The 17,962-nt window shown below is 36.0% G+C and overlaps 1 protein-coding gene across 4 annotated transcripts in view; it reads left to right on the top strand.

The window, feature by feature from the left end:
- The window catches only part of PHF3 (PHD finger protein 3), a 53,848-nt gene that overhangs the window by 11,078 nt on the left and 24,808 nt on the right, over positions 1 to 17,962 (top strand). For 2 of the 4 annotated variants that reach the window (XM_082302890.1, XM_082302892.1), the window contains 2 exons: positions 6,512 to 6,673; positions 7,773 to 9,591. In XM_082302890.1, the coding sequence (XP_082159016.1) occupies positions 6,512 to 6,673; positions 7,773 to 9,591 (1,981 nt within the window). Of the gene's footprint in view, positions 1 to 6,181; positions 6,258 to 6,511; positions 6,674 to 7,772; positions 9,592 to 12,570; positions 12,649 to 17,962 lie in introns of those variants that run through there. The other 2 variants (XM_082302891.1, XM_082302894.1) reach the window with 2 other exon arrangements.

The following is a 17,962-nucleotide window of genomic DNA, read 5'->3' as shown; positions in this document are numbered from 1 at the left end:
GGTTTGGTAAGTTGAATTACAACTACATGTCTTGGGGAGAATAGTAGCATAGAATCATAGAATGATGTGGTTTGCAAGGTGCCTCTAAAGGTCATCTAGTCCAGCCTCTCTCCAATAAGCAGGGACATGTTCAACTAGACCAGGTTGCTCAGAGCCCTGTCCAATCCGACCTTGAAGGCTTCCAGGGATGTGATATCTACCTCCTCTCTGGGCAACCTCTTCCAGTGTTTCACCACCCTCATAATAAAAAAGTTCTTCCTTACATCCAGTCTGATTCTAGTTTAAAACCATTGCCCTTCTCTGTGTCGCTACAGGCCATACTAAAAAGTCTATTCATGTTTTTTTTATAAGCCCCTTCTAAGTATTAAAAGGCTGCAATGAGGTGTCCCCCTATTCTCCAGGCCAAACAACCCCAACTCTCCCAGCCTTTCTTCAAGGGACGGGTGCTCCAGCCCTCCAGTCATTTTTGTGGCCTCCTGTGGACTTGCTTCACCACGTCCATGTCTTGTTCCAAGTGTCTCAGTCAGCAATACTGATATATGACAAATAGAAGGAGTATGACAATAGATGTTTGTTGCCTATCTATTGATAGGCAGAACTATATCAGTACCAATAAAGCAGTCTCATGTTTATCTCTTGGCCTGAATCCAGACTGCAGGATTTAGATGATTTCTTTAGTTAGGTGACACTGTTGGTCAAAGACCAAAGACAGAGCAGACCAAACTTGCTGAGCTTGCTCTGTAATTGCCACTGAGTAATAGAATGGGGTTAGAGTAATAGAATGGGGTTATCTTTTTAGCTTTGATTGAATAATTACATATTTAGAGAAGAGAACAAGATTCTTTGCAGGTGATCCTGGTCATGGCTTTGATCACATGTAGACGTAACTCTTTATGACTCTCACAACTCTCACAGGCTGGAAAGGGTAGAGGTCAAATTATGCTGAAATCCTTATAAAATGTGTTTGTGTAGGGTGATTGCTAAACTATAAAGATGTAGTTAGGTTGCTGGTTATGAAGCTAGACTGAGGATATTGCTGGTCTTACAACACAGTTAAGAAGTTCTGTTACCTCTCTGAATCAAGGTGCAAACTGTCCACATCTTACTCACTGCAGCTCATAGGAAGTTGGCTGTTATGGAGGGCTCTTCCTGTCCTGAAGTAGGTATTAGCAGAAAGACCTCATGTTGATAGTAGAAATTGATATAATTGCTCTCCTTGCCAGTTAAAGTACAGAATTTGACAAAATGAAACTTTGGAGAAATAAATGGAATCTAAATTCATGAAGCAATTAGAAGTGCCCCAGGTCATGTTTTAGGTGCCTCTCTGCTTCTTTTCGTCAGTTTGATCAGGTGGCTGTTCTTCCAATCTGTGCATGGCCAATGCATGTGAGTGGGTGTGGAAGCGTGCTCTTGGGGTTGTGTTGATTTTTTTTTTTACCTTATTGAACAATTCATTGATGAGAAGTGGAAACTCTGAAGTTTAGAATATGACCTAACTCAAAGAGCAACACACTTATTTCAACTTTGAATGGTACCCTAGTGATAGGTTTTCTGTTTTGTTCTGTTCTTGCTGGAAGACACGCTGGAAGCTTATCCACCTGTGAGCACAGCAGGTCATAGTGGTCACATGCCAGTGAGCTAAGCAACTTAACATTCATACTAAATTGGTACTTCTTAGCTATCACAAACTCTGTAGCTTTTCAGGATGTCATTTACTGGGGTAGTTTGATTTATTATACTTATAATACAGGGAATGGAATGATAATTGCATATCATCTGGAGACATTTCTAGATTTCATATTAAAATCAAACTTTTAACTAATTTAGTTTATGCGTATGTTTATTAAATCAGGTACTTACCATAAATGATGAAGACTGATGCTGTAAGAATATACAAATGTGTTAGGTACATGCTTTTAATTGCCCTTTTTTTCCTGTCCCTCTGGATTGCTTCTGGGTAAGTGTTTCCATCAAGTGCCATCTGCTTTTCCGGATTTTAGCCTGTGTTTTCATGAGTATTGTTAAAAGCAGCATTACCTCTGCTAAAATCATGATCACCTACTGAATCTTTGGAGCCAAACCAAGTTTTCTGACTACAAATACTCTTTTCTTTAGCTAGTGTGATGCCTGGCTGTATTAGGCATTTCAGCCTCTTTTCACTGAAGCCAAGTGTAGATGTATTTTTCTTCCTACATTTGAAGTAATTTGGAATGTAACTTTGAGATTCCAGCCCAAAATTTGGTCTTCAGTTGTTCTTACCTCTTTATTGCCTTCCTTCCTCCAAGCTGTCCATATGAACAGTGTTTTATGACCAGTAACTTTTCTGTATAAAATTTAATTTTACTGTATTGGTATTGAGAATCTGGAGAATGCTTATTTTGTGCCTTTTTCTGTTTGTAGGTGGCAAAATACCTGTGTTCCCCAGCTTAGGTCCTCCTGAAGTATTTAGTTATTTATGCCTTTGGATCAGTTTCATGGGTGGAGAGAGATTGGATCTGTACTGATTTGCAAAGCAATTTAGATTAGCTCTGTGATTTGTAAATATGTGAAGACTCCCTTCTTAATAAAAGTAATTAATTTACATTAAAGTACTTGGTTCGGTGCAGTGTTTTTACTTTGTTGTTGAAATTTGTGCTTTACTGCTCCTTATTTCCAAAGTAACAGGCTTGTGTCACTAAAGAACCACAAATCAGTAGGCTTGTGACGTAGCTCCATCTTTGTAATAAAATGGGTATGCGGTCCTCTGTCAAGATACATGCTGTATTAAGTTTATTAATCCTAGTTGATTTTCATATGTCTTTATTCTAAAGACTGTAAAATACCTCTTTACAACACAGACATTAATGGAGAAAGGGAGCAAATGTTTAGTTAATATTTCATGTTACTTACTATGATTCTTTTTTGCACTGGGGAGTCAGCTCAAGGTACTTGCAGGCCAATTCTCAGTTCATGGGGTTACAGGCAAACTTTAGTAAAACAGTTGGAATTTGATGTTTACTTATGTAAGTTATGTCATCAGTCATGCAATTTCTCTTAAAAATACATTTTTTTTTAACAAAAAGTATTTTTAATCCTGTTTCTTGAATATATGCATCACAAATGTCAATAAGGGTAAGGTTTTTCATAGAAAGTATACCATCTTCGTTTACAATCTTGAGACTTACTGACAAAATATCGCTGTATATGTTTTGTTGCTTCACTGGAGTTTATTAGCTCTTCTGAAGGCTTACCTAGGTGTGTTAGTTACTGCTTTAGAATGTAACTGTTCTTTTCATGGAAGCATAATGTTATGTCTTTATGTTGTTATTCACATATAACATAGTGGAAATTTTAAAATGTTCAACCATTTCCATATAATCTGTGATGCTTGTATGGAAATTGTTGTGGACTTGCACATCCCTTCCCTTAGTGTGATTCAGCTGGACATAGCATTTTACAGCAGTGCAAAGCAGGAACAACAATGATGTTCTGTTTGATGTGCTTACCTAAGCAAAAGAAATCCAGGGCTAACATGTACAGGAAAGAAATTTACTTCTACACTTGAGACTTACCTTGGTCAGTGTGTCAAGAAACTGAGTATTTCTTTCTTAGTTGTGGCTGAAAATAATCAAGGGAGGTCTTACATTAATAAAGATTTATAAATGTCACAGTTTTTGATGATGTATTTAGGGGTGTTTTCTTCTCCTTGCCTCCACTTTCACCAGAAAGTAAGGCTTATTTTCTTCAGTTTTACATTGCTGAAGAATTTAAAAATGGTCATGGTTTTGTTTTAGCATAGGAAAAACATTGCTTTAAATTTGCAAATAGACTGTTTTTACTGTATGTTGTTCTGTTATGGTATAACATATATAAAAATGAGTCAGTAGTACAACACAATTGTTTGGAAATATAGATACTTTATAAGTAATGGAGAAACTCAAAATAGTAAGGTGAAGGTCAGTGGTGCCTTTTCAAGTATAAATATGTTGAATGTGACTCATATTTTTCTTATTTGCAGTCTGTTCAATTGTACACTGGTGTACAATTCTTCCTTTTCAGATATGTTTTTTCTTTATTTTTCTAATTTCTATACTTATTGCTGAGATAATCTTTAGATATTTGTTACTAAGATGATCTCTTTTTGTTTAGTTCTTTCTGATTTTGCTTTTGTTGGTTTACTTTTCCTAAGGTGGTTTCTTTACCTCCACTTCTCCTTCATAATTTACTTTCCTAGTCTTCTTTGTATCTATTGCTGTTCTCTGCCACTTTCTCTCTTCCCAGCAGGGTCTGTGTGTGGAATGCTCCTCATCGGGGGCCTCATGAGGCTGTCTGTACTAGCTGAGTTGTAGCTCAGGTGGTTTGAAATTAGCAAGATTCTGTGCTTCAAATTCCTCTGTAAAATTAAAGCTACAGCACAGAGTCTTGTAAGTATGAAAATACTTTAATTCTAATATTTCAAACTGAATGTGTCCCTTCTGTTATTAATAAAGGAGAGTGTAAAAATTCATTAACTTGAGCAAGAACATTGTAAAGCCCAAGGCTCTGTCAGCCCTTAAATATACTCCAGAGTTGTTTCAGAAGCTGTCCTAGTAGTTGTTATTTTTCATGTTGTCTTCAATAGCTTAGTAGTTTAGTTCTACACAGAAGGAGCAGAAGTGGACCTGAAAGGAGTCTCTTTTGTCACAGTCTGTTCCCAAAAACCAATTTCGTGTTTTGTAGGAACACTATGAAAACACAAATACCAAAGTGCAGAGCTGCTGGGAGGATATAATCTTTGAGAACACGAGATTGGGCAGCTGGAGTTAGGGTGAGGGTCCATCTCATTCAGGTTTCCATCTTGGACCATGGCCGGTATTAGATATTTAAAGGGAAAATAATGTCTAATAGGGCAGTTACAATGTCATTTTTTTTTGCCAATGTGTCCACTATGTAGCTTATAGCAAATAAGTGATTAAGGAACACTCTTGAGTGGAGTAAGACCAACTTTATCAGCCTCATGCACCTTGTGTGTGATATCTGTATGTTTGTAAACACACACAGATGTAGAGGTGGTCCTGTGGATTGGAAAGTGGAAGTGCACGGTAATTTCCACAAACACTTTTCCTTGTAACTGATGTGTACCATGCAGTAACTAGAAATTATGGTTAGAATAGAATGAATGACCACAGATTGTTAGCTTAAGAAAGTCCAAGCTTTCAGCTCCTGGCAGCCATCTGATTACAGAGGTTCAGAATGCTGATTGCCTGGTGCCATGATCAGCCTTCCTTAAGAGGCCAATAAAAAACTTTCTAATATTTGAACTTCTTACAGCTTGCTTGGTTACTTTTATTTTTTTAATTCTTCATGGCAGGTGATTGTAGATTGATAGACTTGGTTACTGTCAGTCTTTGGCTTCAGCAGTGTTTTACAGCTTCCAATTTTTGTTATTTTAAAAGTATGCTTTTTATCGTAGTGCCTTCACAAGGGCATTGGTTTTTTTTTTTTTTAAGTTGCAGTAATATCAGACTTGAAAAGGACCAGGAATTGACAGATTTTCTGAGCTAGTCTAAAAATTCCAACAATTTTTAATTTAACTTCTTGCTTTTTTGACTTCTGTGATTGATGTATTTATTTATATCCATTATAAGTAAGCAATTCTTAGAAATTTGTAGCTATCTTATATGTGTTGTGTGAATTTTTCTTAAAAATTCTTCAGGGTAGGTGTCTTAATAGTGAAAAACAGGCATACTTGATTATTTGGAACCTCTGGTATATTTGTCAGACCTTCCTATGTGTTTTGTAAAATCACTTGGGTGTTTGGCTTGGTCTCACAAATTTTGCATCCCATGGGGACCAGGATTCACACATAGGAACTTTGGATAGGAGAGCCTACCACTGCAAGAACCTAACTTAGAGCAAGGAGAATGGCTGGTATAGTGACCTGACTGCCTCTTAGGAAACCTGTTTTCAAGAGCAGCCTCTGGGATCTTTCTCAGGTTAGTGGAGGGTAGGAATTCACCAAAGACAATGTTCCCCATCTCTCCTGGGAGGTTACTGGTTGTTGCACCTAAAGCTCTTTCTAAAAGGCATTAAAGATGCAGATATGTGGTATGGGTGGGGCTGAGAGTTTTAAAATGGTATTCTGTGAGAAAACTGTGATTTTTGAACTCTGCGTTTCTGGATCAGCTCTTTCTGCTGTTTACCTTTCTTCACTTTTTCTTAGGTGGGAAGGGACAGTGAGGGGCAGCTGATCCTCTAAGACTGGGGACCTTCCTGTGGCAAAAAATCCCAATAAAAATGTGAGTCCACAAAAAAGCTATAAGGACTATCTACAGAAGTTTTAAGCTTTGGGTGATAGCTTCTACACTGAAACTACCTCACATGGGAATTTTCTGTCCTTCATTTCTTAATTTTTTTCCCCTGTTGTTTGATTTTAGATGGCCAATTTATTTATTTTTCATTGTCTCTTCCCCCGTCTTGCTCAGCATTATATCTCCAAGGCTTTTTGACCATTTTAAGTTTTAGGCTTTTTCTTGTTTGTTTTTTTTTACAGTTATTGGTCTTGATGATACTATGGATGGAGAAGAAGTTAAAGAGAGTGGTAATGACACCATTGATGACGATGAGCTTGCTTTACCTAATAGGAATTTGAGAAACCGTGCTGAAGAAGCATCAGTCACATCACCAAGGAAATCACCACGTTTAATGGCACAAGGTGATCGTAGATTGTGTTTGCACATTTGAAGTCAATTCAATCTTTAAAATCCCACCCCCAACAAATTATAAATTTAATTTGGTTGTGTGAATTCCAATATAGACACTTCCTTTTTTATACACTGCAGCTAGCACCTGGCATTCATAGGGTATGAGTCAGTTAGAATTCCTCTTTAATAACTATTTAGTGTCTTCCTTATGGCTTATGGTCATTAAACTAATATTTCAGATTTTGATCCTTTTACCTACCAAAGATTAATAATGTGGTTCTTCAACAACAAAAGATGATAGAGTTGCAAAACAGCATTGGAATATTAGGTTAGCATGTCTATTTCCAATTAAAGTTTTGATTCTATTAATTTTTATTTGCATATTCTCTTTTTGTTTTAAATTAGGTTATAATAATTGCAGTCAGAACATCTTTAATCTAAATATCTCAATATACTTAATAAATATTTTATTAAAATATTTTCATTGTTTGTAGTAACTAATTGATTATAGTTAGGGGTTTTCTAGCTTGTGGAAGTGGAATTATTTACTGCTATGCTTTTTTCCCCCTGTAGAGCAGTTTGAGTTAGTAAGATAAAATTACTTAATATGGAGATCAGAATTTAAATAAGAGCCTGTGGTACAAAGCTGGTGATTATGCTGTTTAGAAAGGCACTGGAATGGTTGTTTGTTTAGAAAATGTAAAAGTTGTCATCAGGTGAGAATGTGACTGGATCTCAGATTCGTAGACTGTTCTCTAAAACACTTTTAAACTTCAGTTATACTTCTAATCACAAAATAGCTTGTGCAATTTTTGTTTGAGGTAGAAAAGTAGAGTTGGTTTGATTGTCTTTCTATCATCACTTGCATTTTGTTCATACTATTTAGAAATTCCATAACCTTTAGAATAATGAGATTTTACATCCAAACTATGTCAGTTTGAAATTTGAAATGAAAGTAATTTAGTTTTGGGGAGGTTTTTAAGTAAGTTTTAAGTTCTCTTTGTAGCCAGTAAGCTAAATTGGGGTAAGTCAGTTTTATTCTAGGTAAATCTTGTATTTGCAAAGAGAAGGAAGCAGAATAGCTAAGAGACTTTCTTTTTTCCTTCGTAGAACCAGTACGGAGTCTGCGGCAGAGCACGCTAGCCAAGCGTTCGAATGTTGCTCCTCCTGTTAATACCAAGAAATCTTCTGTAAAAAGTGGATCTGCTCCAAAAAATGGACAGAAACAAGACAGAAGTCCAGTTAAAGAGACAGATGTTGCTGCACGCTTGAAAACGGAGCAGCCTAGGGAGGTTAGGCGTAGTACAAGACTGTCAGGACAGGTAGAAGGAACAGCAGCAGCAGTAACAGCATCTCAGAGTAAGACAAAATGTCTGCCTGGTCCTGAAGATGTGAAAGAAATAAAGTCTGAAACCCCTGAGCAGGCAAAAGTTGAAGAAACATCCCAAGAGTTAAGTTGTGCTAATTTAACAGGACCCTGTTCTCCTTCTCCTGGGGAAGCAAAGGAAATAGCAGAGGTTGCCACAAAGACTGGTTCTGGGAGTGCTGAGTCTGTTTGTTCAGTATCTGCAGATACTGAAATGATTCCAGTTAAAAATGAAACAAGTGATGTGATTGATTCAATGGGCTTGGAAAATTCTTCAGAAGAAAAGACTTGTAATAAAGCAGAGGAATCAGAGAAGAAAACAGAAGAGCATAATAAAATTGAAGTAACTGGAAAAGATAATGGTTCATCTAGTGCTTGCATGAATACAGATGAAATTTGTGAGACCTTTTCAACTTCTTCCAGCTCTGTGAAAGAGGGGGTTGATTGCAGTTTAGGTTCTCACAATGTGGAAGTTCCTGATGAAAATACATTGTCAGTAAAGGAATTTGTAACAGAGGCTGGAGGTGATGACAAGGGAGTGGAGAAAACTGAAGCTCCATCAGAGAAACTATTGGACAGTACAGACTGTGATAATAAAGACTTGAAAAGCAAAGAATTTACTACTTCTGACCCTGGAAATAGCATTTTAGAAAGCACTGTTGTTGACCAGTCAAGCCAAAATGTGCAGCAGCAGATCAGCAGTGCTAAAGTAAAAGGCCCAGAGGCATCAAAATTTCAGGATGATGAGAAACAAATTGGTATTTCAACAAAATGTGGAAAGAATGTTGGGCCCCGGCATAGTAAATCTGTAGTACAGAATAAACAAAACCTGACTGCAGGTACTCGGCAGAAGTCGGGTACAGTGCAACAAGAAATGGTGCGGTCAAGAACGAGAGCTGGTGTTGCTGTTTCAGGCCTTCACGGTCCCTCTTCTGCAAATCTGAAGCGAAATGCGGATGAGCAAGAGAGTCATCAGCATCCAAATAATCCAGTTAAAATTAGGAAGAAACAATCTGATCTGGGTTTGAAAGCAAAGAGTAGCATTTCTGGGGTGACTGTAAAAAAGCAGACCAACACAAAGCTGAAGAAAATACCCCGAGTCCAGGCTTCTGGGCAAGCCCAGAGGTCATCAGTTCAAAAAGCAAGTGAGAAATCTCCTACTCATCAAAGCAGTTCTAAAGATACCCACCACTTTGTGCATTCATTGTCAGGCCATGTTTCACATCCTGGTCAGAAGCAAGCCAGCAAACACCAGCTTGCAACTGGGCTAAAAGCAAATAGCTCCACAAAGGAAGAGGGAGAGACTAAAGATCCCCCTGTTGTAGAACATCTGAAGGAGGATGATAAAGAAAAAAACAAGCCAAAAAGAAATGATAAGAATCTCCAACCTCGCCAGAGAAGAAGTAGCAAGAGTCTTTCACTTGATGAACCCCCCTTGTTCATTCCAGATAACATTTCAACTGTTAAAAGGGAAGGCTTGGAACATACCTCTGCTAGTGAAAGCAAACATATTTGGGTGCCCAGCAAGCAGTGTGGCTTTTGCAAAAAGCCACATGGCAACAGGTGTGTGTGGCAGTGTGTCTTAGGAATTTATTACTGGTCTTGGAAGATAATTTTTTTCCTTTCACCAAATGTTTCATGCTGCTCATGCCAAAACAGAAAGTCATAGTTTTGCAATAGAAGTCTGTATGTCATACAGTCAGTTAATTTCCTTTGCACTCATACACTTTTTTTTGGTCATTTAAATAGAGCATTAGAAACTAGTTTGGCCCAAAAGTTTGAATAGAAATGTTTTATTATATAAATACATATTTTGATAAATGTATAATTCTTCTATGCTGTTCAATTATGCGCTTTAAACTTGACTTTTTTTCGTAGAAAAGAAATTAGATATCTGTGTTCCAGGTTGTCATTTCCTTCTTTCCAGAGACCTCTTACGTGGAAGGATCACCATCAACCAAAAAAATGAAATAGTTGCTTACATATGACTTTTATCTGGTACAGGTGCAATTCTAATACTAGAGATACAGAGGGTTTTTTCACTTTGTGTAATCACTGCAGTGAGGTTTCATGTAACAGTAATTAAGTAGTTGACAGGGAGGGGAGAAAGAAGAACATGAAAAAGCCCCATTAAACTTCCATGTGGGCATATCTGAAATTGCCTTTAAACTTAATAACGAGATTGTGTCTGAAGTTGATAATATCCCTCTGTGACAAAAGATACTCTACACTGTAAATGAGCTGAAAAAGACGGTAGGGTTTCACTCATGATCTATCAGTCCAAGAATAAGAATGCCTTTATTACCCTTACTGTGTTTTAATATTGAAGTATTTTTTTTATTGCTGTTCTACCTGCTAACCTACCTTTTGTTTTTTTAATATCAAATTGAAGATATTTGTGATTAGTCCTTTGCTTATGTGAGAGAAAGTTTTAATAGTAATTTTTAGACACTGTGCTTTAGAACTCCATACATCAGAGTGAAATATAGAACAATTACCTTTGGCACCTGGGATTTTTTTGGCATTTGTTTGTATCTAAAAAGCCCTTCCGAGCTTTATTGACTCATTGTATCATGTTTGAAAAACAAATACATGAAAATTAATTTACTGTGCAGCTATAATAACTGCATCATTGTGGCCTACCAAAAGAATTAACAGTAGCTTTGCTCTTCCTGGTTGCTGAGGACTGCCTGATTGAAGGGGTGCTCAAATTTAGTTCCATGTGGTTTTATTTAAAAAAAAAAAAAAGAATTCCTTTTATTTTTAAGACTCCCACGTGTGTCTTTGTAAGAGTGTTTAATTTTAAACAGATTGCGTTTCCTTAGCTTTTGTCATCTTGGGCGTTACTACGACAGCAGAATGGTGTGGGTAGCCTGTATTTCAGTGAATTGTTTACATCTCAAAAGGCTGCTTTCTGGATACAAAAATGCTTCTTTGAATATTTTTAAAGCAAAATATGATATTTAGAATTTAAACTACTTGATAGCTGTTAAAAAATGCAGCTTTGAGTTGAACTAGTCCTATATTCTTTCTGTTTTTGCTAATGTTTTGAAGCATTCTATGGGTTTTCTTTTTTCAATGTCTTGTTAGAGTTCAGATTTTTTTATTACTAAATGGATCTAACCAGTATGGGAAGATGTGGCAGTGACTCAACTAAATCTGCTTATTTTAGTTTATAACATCAAAGTAGCATTACAGGAGATACAGGGATACACAACAGTATAGGATTAAGTTCAACAAACCCAGTTTTGCATTGCCAGTTCTTACTGCTGCCAGAAGAATAATATAGTGTATGAATCACTAGCTGAGGTTGGATTGAGACAGCCCATGAGTTGCCACAGATGGTGATTAAGGGTATCCTCAGGTTTGTAATGTCAGTCTTAAGTGGTTTAGGGTTTTTGTTTTGGAATTGTGTTAATTTATATGTTTGCATTGCGAAGCTGTTGATACAACCTGCCCTTTCAGCAGAAGATAATCAGGTTTGCTAAATGTAGAAAGATTCTTAGCACATAATCACAGAATTTTTGTATATAGAATGTGACTGAGACACAATAGTGGTATAAGGAAGCTTGCAGTATTGAGCCTCATGCCTAATAGCAGAAAATTTAAGACTGTCAGTGCATCACTTTTTATCATCACTAGTCTAAGTAATAAAGTTCTCATTTGTTCAAATTACTTTGTAGTTGTATGCTACAAATAACTTAAACCTTGCAGATTCACTTGCTATCATTAAGATACAAGAGGGAGCAAAAGTTGTATCTCAAATGCTTTGGCATTTTGTCCTTGTTTAATTATTAGTGCAAGAAAAAGAAAACACTTTTAGTACAATGCAAAAGAGAAGAAGTGCAAGATGATTAATTTGAGTTCTGTCTCTTGGAAACCGATCAAAACCGTCAACATTTATGGTAATGGAAAGGGGGTTTTAATTTGCTGTTTGGACTAATTTTCAAGGAATTTTTGTTTCCCTTTTGAAACCAGCTAGATGGTCACTCTTACCCTTTTTTCTCTGTCCATTGTATTGGAGAAAATTAGAAAGTGTAAGACACAAATGCTATCAAATTACTGTTCAAGAAATATCAAAGGCAGAACTAAGATCTGAAACAACATTTGTATTTATATCTTGCTCTATAGTTATTTCAACTTTGGAAATTTTTGTCAATGCTGTGGTACAAATTGCTTATAGGAAAAGAAGTTAAACTGAAGTTGCAGCCCCAAACAGGGGAAATAATTTGCCAAGAGCTTTGCAGGATGTCATGTTAAAGTAACGTATTTAAAATTCAGGATGCAGAGTAGTAGTCACTTGAACCTTTTGTATTCCCTGTAACAAATGCAAAGCCACTAACTTGTTGTTATTGTAATACCAAGCTTGGAGAATTGATTCAGGTTGAAGATAATGTGTGGAAATCGTGTAGTCAGCTTTCTTTGTGTACAGAATTCCCAAAGGGCGATGCTTACATAGGCCTTACACAGACCCAGGGTAATTCTACTCTGCCTGCTAGAACAATAGTAGAAGGATGGTACTTCAGTGTTGTTTTATTTCAGATCAGCATGTGACAAATGGAGTCAATTTATATCTTGAGGAATACATGCAGTGATTTGCTGGCCACATGGAAAGTCAAAGTATGCTTACCTTGTACTGCAGATATAGTGGGTTTGTCTGGGAAAGGGGGAATCCTGTTTTATAAACATGAGATTTGCATGATCAAAAAAGTTTACAAGTTATACAACATCTTTCTTTGTAAGAGGCAATGCTTGCTTGCTTTCTGTTAATAGGTCATCATTTGGCACCTGAGCTTTGAACAATGACTTCATGCTCTCTTTTCCATTTGTCTTGAAGTTTATAAGCTGTAACCATCATAGCTGTTTTATATATATTTTTTTCATTACTCACAGAATGGGTTGTCAGTGTTTCGCTTTAGGACTGTCTCAGCCTGTTTGCTTGATGTATTGTGATGTACCTTTGCTACATAACTAAAAAAATAGCTCTTTCATATGAAAACTAAACCTTGTGTTTCTGCACAAGTCAGGTAATGACAATTTAACTTTCTGTAATTTTCAACACATCTGAAAGGGTATTTTTTCAGTGCAGGGTTTGAATTGTTGTTACTCATAGTATTGTTTTCAACATGTTTGACTTTGCCAGTGTTTTCCCATATTACTGTCACATGTTTTCTAATCAGCTAATAACAGAAATCATATGCAGAAATTTTCATTCATCTGTCTGCAGATGAAACATGTATGTGTATGGATACACATATCACATCAAAAAATGTTAGGCTGAAGTTACTACTCAAATTCCTAATGAATCCAAGCAGTGTTGAAAATACTAAGCTTTGTCACAAACAATAGTTACTTTTCCAGAAGACAGATTAAAGGTCTTTAAAGATAGTTGAATTTTAAAAATAATATTTAATTTCTTGGCATAGTGCTAGGTGAAGATGGTAGCTCTGCAGACATTGAGAAATATAAGATTTCTTGTAACATCCGTCTGATGTAAGGGCTCATGTTGTAAATTTCTCTGGTTTTCACCATAGATGTTCAAATTCTCTGCAGGCTGGAGGGCTGAACTGGTTCCTTGCTTGTACAAATAGACAAAACTTAACAGATATTTTTCAGATTGTCTGCCTTGTCAGCAGTCTGTCTTCTTTAACAAGAAGTTCGATCAATTTTGGATGAATAATTCGTAAAAGACATCTTGAGATACTCTGTTTCTAAGCAAATGTTCTAGAAAGCATTATCACAAAGGAAGTTTATAACTTTAATGTATTACTGGTGACTTCCTCTTGATTTCAACAGTTCCAAGTAAGATTTTTTTAATAGGCTGTGGGAGTTTGAGGATTCTCTTCTGCTGTTGTTTTGTGGGGGCTTTTTTCTGGTTTTGTTTTGTCATTGCTTTGGATTCGATAATCCAGTTTGAGTGGTCAGACACAAACTGACCTCAGGCTTCACAGAAAAATTAAGTGATACAGGACTAGATTTTACTTAGGGTATTCCTTTCTCCCCACATTTCAACTATGCTTTAATATAGAGGAAAAGTTAGTAATGTTGTAGAAGGTAATTAGGAAGTGCTGGAGTTGATTTAGCAAAGGTATTCCTGGTCTCTTGCTTACACATCATTCTTACAAAGTTTCTTCGCAACTGTAGTACAGAAGAGTACTTCGGTTGATTGATGCAAACTGTTTTTACGTGTAGTAAAGATTATTATTAGCTCATTTGTATTTTGAAAAAAGTGTTAATTGTCAGTAAATTATATTGGATCTGGGTTATCATACAGTTTGCACAGCCAATACAGAAGAGAGTGGTTCAGAAAGGAGCTTAAGGCTCCAAACTTGTAGCCATCCTTAAATTACAAACACGTATTTTTTTTTTTTTTTTAGGGTGGTGGTGCCTGGCATCAGTGGATAGTATACAGCAAACAATTTGTTGTGAGAACATTCTTCACAAGGAGCTGTAATTAGAATAATGATGGTGCCTTAGTTCTAGTAAATGTTCATTAAATAGTATGACTATGCTCAACTATAGATGATGCAAGATATCATCAATTTACAGTAACGGATGATGCTTTTAAATTTTCTGCCTCTGTTGCTGCTTTCCTCCACTTTGAAAAGCCTTGCAACATTAAAAACTGTCATGCTTGTCCACCCACAGCTGTGGAAAAACAGAATGACATTATAAACAAAACAACATTGTAATGTATAATTAACAAATAGAAGGACTCCACTGTGATTTTTATTTACAGTTACATAATTGTATTAGTAGGTTTTATATGGATTATATTACTATGCTGCAGTATTGGTAGGATTATTATTAATACCAGTAGCATTAGGGAATCAAGCAAATGGATACCATAAGTTGTCTAAAATAGTTATAAAAAATGAACATAAATACAAACTGCTTATAAATGCAGTTTATAAAGCATATGATGCTTATCCTGCAACATGCAATGTGTGTAGAATCAACTGGTAATGGAGCTTCCCTTAATGATTTTATATATATATAAAATTTTTAGTGCAGATTTGTAATTAATGTTAGGAAATGTACTCATTTTTTTCAGGGTTTTGGGGAAGTTCAGTGGTTTTGGCTTGGCTGTCTGGCATATTTAATAAATTCGTCTTTAGTTCAAAAAGCATAGGGTTGTTTGTCTTCCTGCTGCTTCGTTTTTGGAGAGTTTCCTGTAATATGAAAAGCAAAGAAAATTATGCTTTTAAGAAAGAGAAGAAACATATATGGGATAAAATATGGGTTATTGAAATTTAGTACTTGGGCAATAAGTTTGCAGTGTCTCTTTTGTATGCTGCAAATTCCATGTAAAGAGATCTGCTGATAGTGAGTGAGATAGGTTTGTGGGGTTTTTTCTAGAGGATCAGAACTTGAAAAATCATGTCACTTGTGTTAGACTTTGTCAAAAAGCAAACAAGTGGAACTGCTCATGTCTCTGTGCTCTGACAAGGTAGTGCAGATTTTTTTTGGACATACACACATTTCAATTGAGTTTTATATCAAGCCATGCTACTTCACTGATGTGGAACATACACTCTGCTAAAGCTGCCATGCCATGAGTATCTTGTCCCTGTTTCAATGTTGGCCGGACTGTAGCATCAGTGCAGCAGAGAAACAGTTGTAATGTTAATGCAAGTGTACAACAGATCTGTAGAAGATTGGTGAACAGTGCTATTAAGGGACAGAAATGGAGATGGGGGACTTGCTTTAAATACTGAAGTCTTAAAAAATGAACAGTGAGTTTACTCCTCTTAGATGAGTTTGGGGCTAGGGTGTTGTTTTGAATAGTTTGGTTTGGGATTTTTGTTTGGGGTTTTTTTGGGTAAGGTTTGAGTCCTGTTGTGGTATTTTTTCCAATTACTATGTACTGCAAACATGAAGGATTCAAGAGAAGCAATTGCTTCCAAAATAAATTATTTTTCTGTGGCAATGCAACTTACATTATTAATTAATTTAAAAATGCTGATTACTGGCCTGCGCTGAACTACTCTTGACAGCTCCTGATTTTTTTGTCTTTAGTTTTACTCATGTATAGCTTTACAGTGAAAAACTGTGTTATGAGTAAGGTGGTTTCTGCTCATTTTACAGTAATGAATTTCTCTGTAAGCTTGCTGCTGTTACATAACTTGAATGTATGTAAGTTAATTTTAAAACATGGCCCATATATTTAGAAAATTAATTGTCCAAGCCTGAGTTTTTCATCTAACAAATGAATGTAGTTTAGTACAAATAACACACCAAAGAAACTCTTCCGATCATAAGAGAGATGGTGGCAGGATTGTGTTGATTATTTTGTCTATTTTTATGTTTCATCTATTACTTTCTGATTTCAAGGTGTCTCTTTTCATGCTGAGATGTGGACTACCAAGGGGATTCTTTAAAGGAATGACACAGTAGCATACTCTATGCAAAAGTCCCAATGAGCTATAGTACTGTCTGCTGTCACCTGTCAGTTATTTTTAAATTTTTCTTCAAAAAAAAATTTTATATTAAATTCCAGTGAAAGCAAGTCTTTTATTGAATGTGGCATGATTTAATATTTTAAAACATATTTTTCTTTCTCTTTCAGCTTTGCATCTTTCAGTCCAGCCTTACAACATGGGTAAAAGTCCTGCACTTCAAATTTGAAGCTATCTGCAGTCAGAAACTTTGATGTTTTACTAGTCCAAGATATCAGAACCTCTTCAGTCAAAAATAACAACTGTACAAGAGGACATCCTTGATCCTTCAAATCAGGCTTCAGTTTTTCTTGACACCACTATTTAGTCTGAACCTTGCCCATTACCCAATTATACTTGTTACAAATTGTAGTTGTTTTGTGTGCAGATGAGCGAAACAGACAAAGATATAAAAGTGGCCTTATGGTAAAAAGGATTATTTATATTGCTGGTATCAAAATCAGTATGTTCTCTCCCAGCCTCAAAAGCTGCAGCCTTGCAGTTGACTAGTATGAAAAAAAAACCCCAATTAGTAGAAATAGTGAATTTTTTTAAGCAGTCAGCACTAGTATTTTTATTACTATTTTGTATAACTAGGTTTAAACAAAGCATTGTAAACAATACATTCTGTTTTATACTACAGGCATCATGGACATTTCCTGATTCTTTTTGTAGTCTTGGTTTCTGAATCTTGATTTCTGAAGTTTTGTTGTGTGTGTTAAAATATAGTGTAATTGAAACCTTGTTGTGAAGACTGGAATGAAGCCAAATGAATCTTCCATCTTCAATAGTTTGCTTGAATGACGTCTCTCTTGGTGGTAGTTTTAGTGAAGAATGATCTCTTCTGAGCCGAATTCATTGTAGGTTTTTTGACTTTTAAAATTTTTATTATTTATTTGATAGACCTGAAAATAAAGATCTAAGACTGGATACCTATCCTAGTGCCTTACTTATACACCATCTCTATTACCCCCTTAATATGTGTGAGCTAAGGTTAAAAATTCCATGTGCTGTCGGTTTAAAGTTGAGGATGTGCAGCATCTTGTGTATTTTAGTTTCATCTCTTCAACAAGTATCTCTTTTCTAAATATGAATCAAAAGTTTATTTTGGTTACTAAATGCTGCAGTCCATCTTCCTCATTTAACAAATTGGTCTCTGATGCCTGAATTTACAAACTGAGGAGAAAAATATATATATTTTTAATAAAAATTCAATTAATGGAAGTTGTGGCTTCATGATGGTGTATTCTTGGTTTCCTTTTGTTTTTGAACAACAGGCATTAGTTCCTTAGGACACCAAAACACCTTTTAAGCATGATGCTATACTGTATGCGTTGACCTTATTTCAGCTTTTGCAGAAAATCTTACACGGGGAATTTTTGTAACCAGTTTCAGTGTTCCCAGAGCTTTACTAGTATTTTATTGCAGTGCTACAAGATGTGTCCTATGTAAAGCACCCGCTGTGTGGACCCTTGCAGTTGTGAAATAAACACTCA

Source organism: Coloeus monedula (assembly GCF_965178545.1).
Source record: "Coloeus monedula genome assembly, chromosome: 2".
In the NCBI taxonomy this organism is placed as follows: Eukaryota; Metazoa; Chordata; class Aves; order Passeriformes; family Corvidae; genus Coloeus; species Coloeus monedula.
This window is presented reverse-complemented; position numbering and strand designations above follow the sequence as displayed.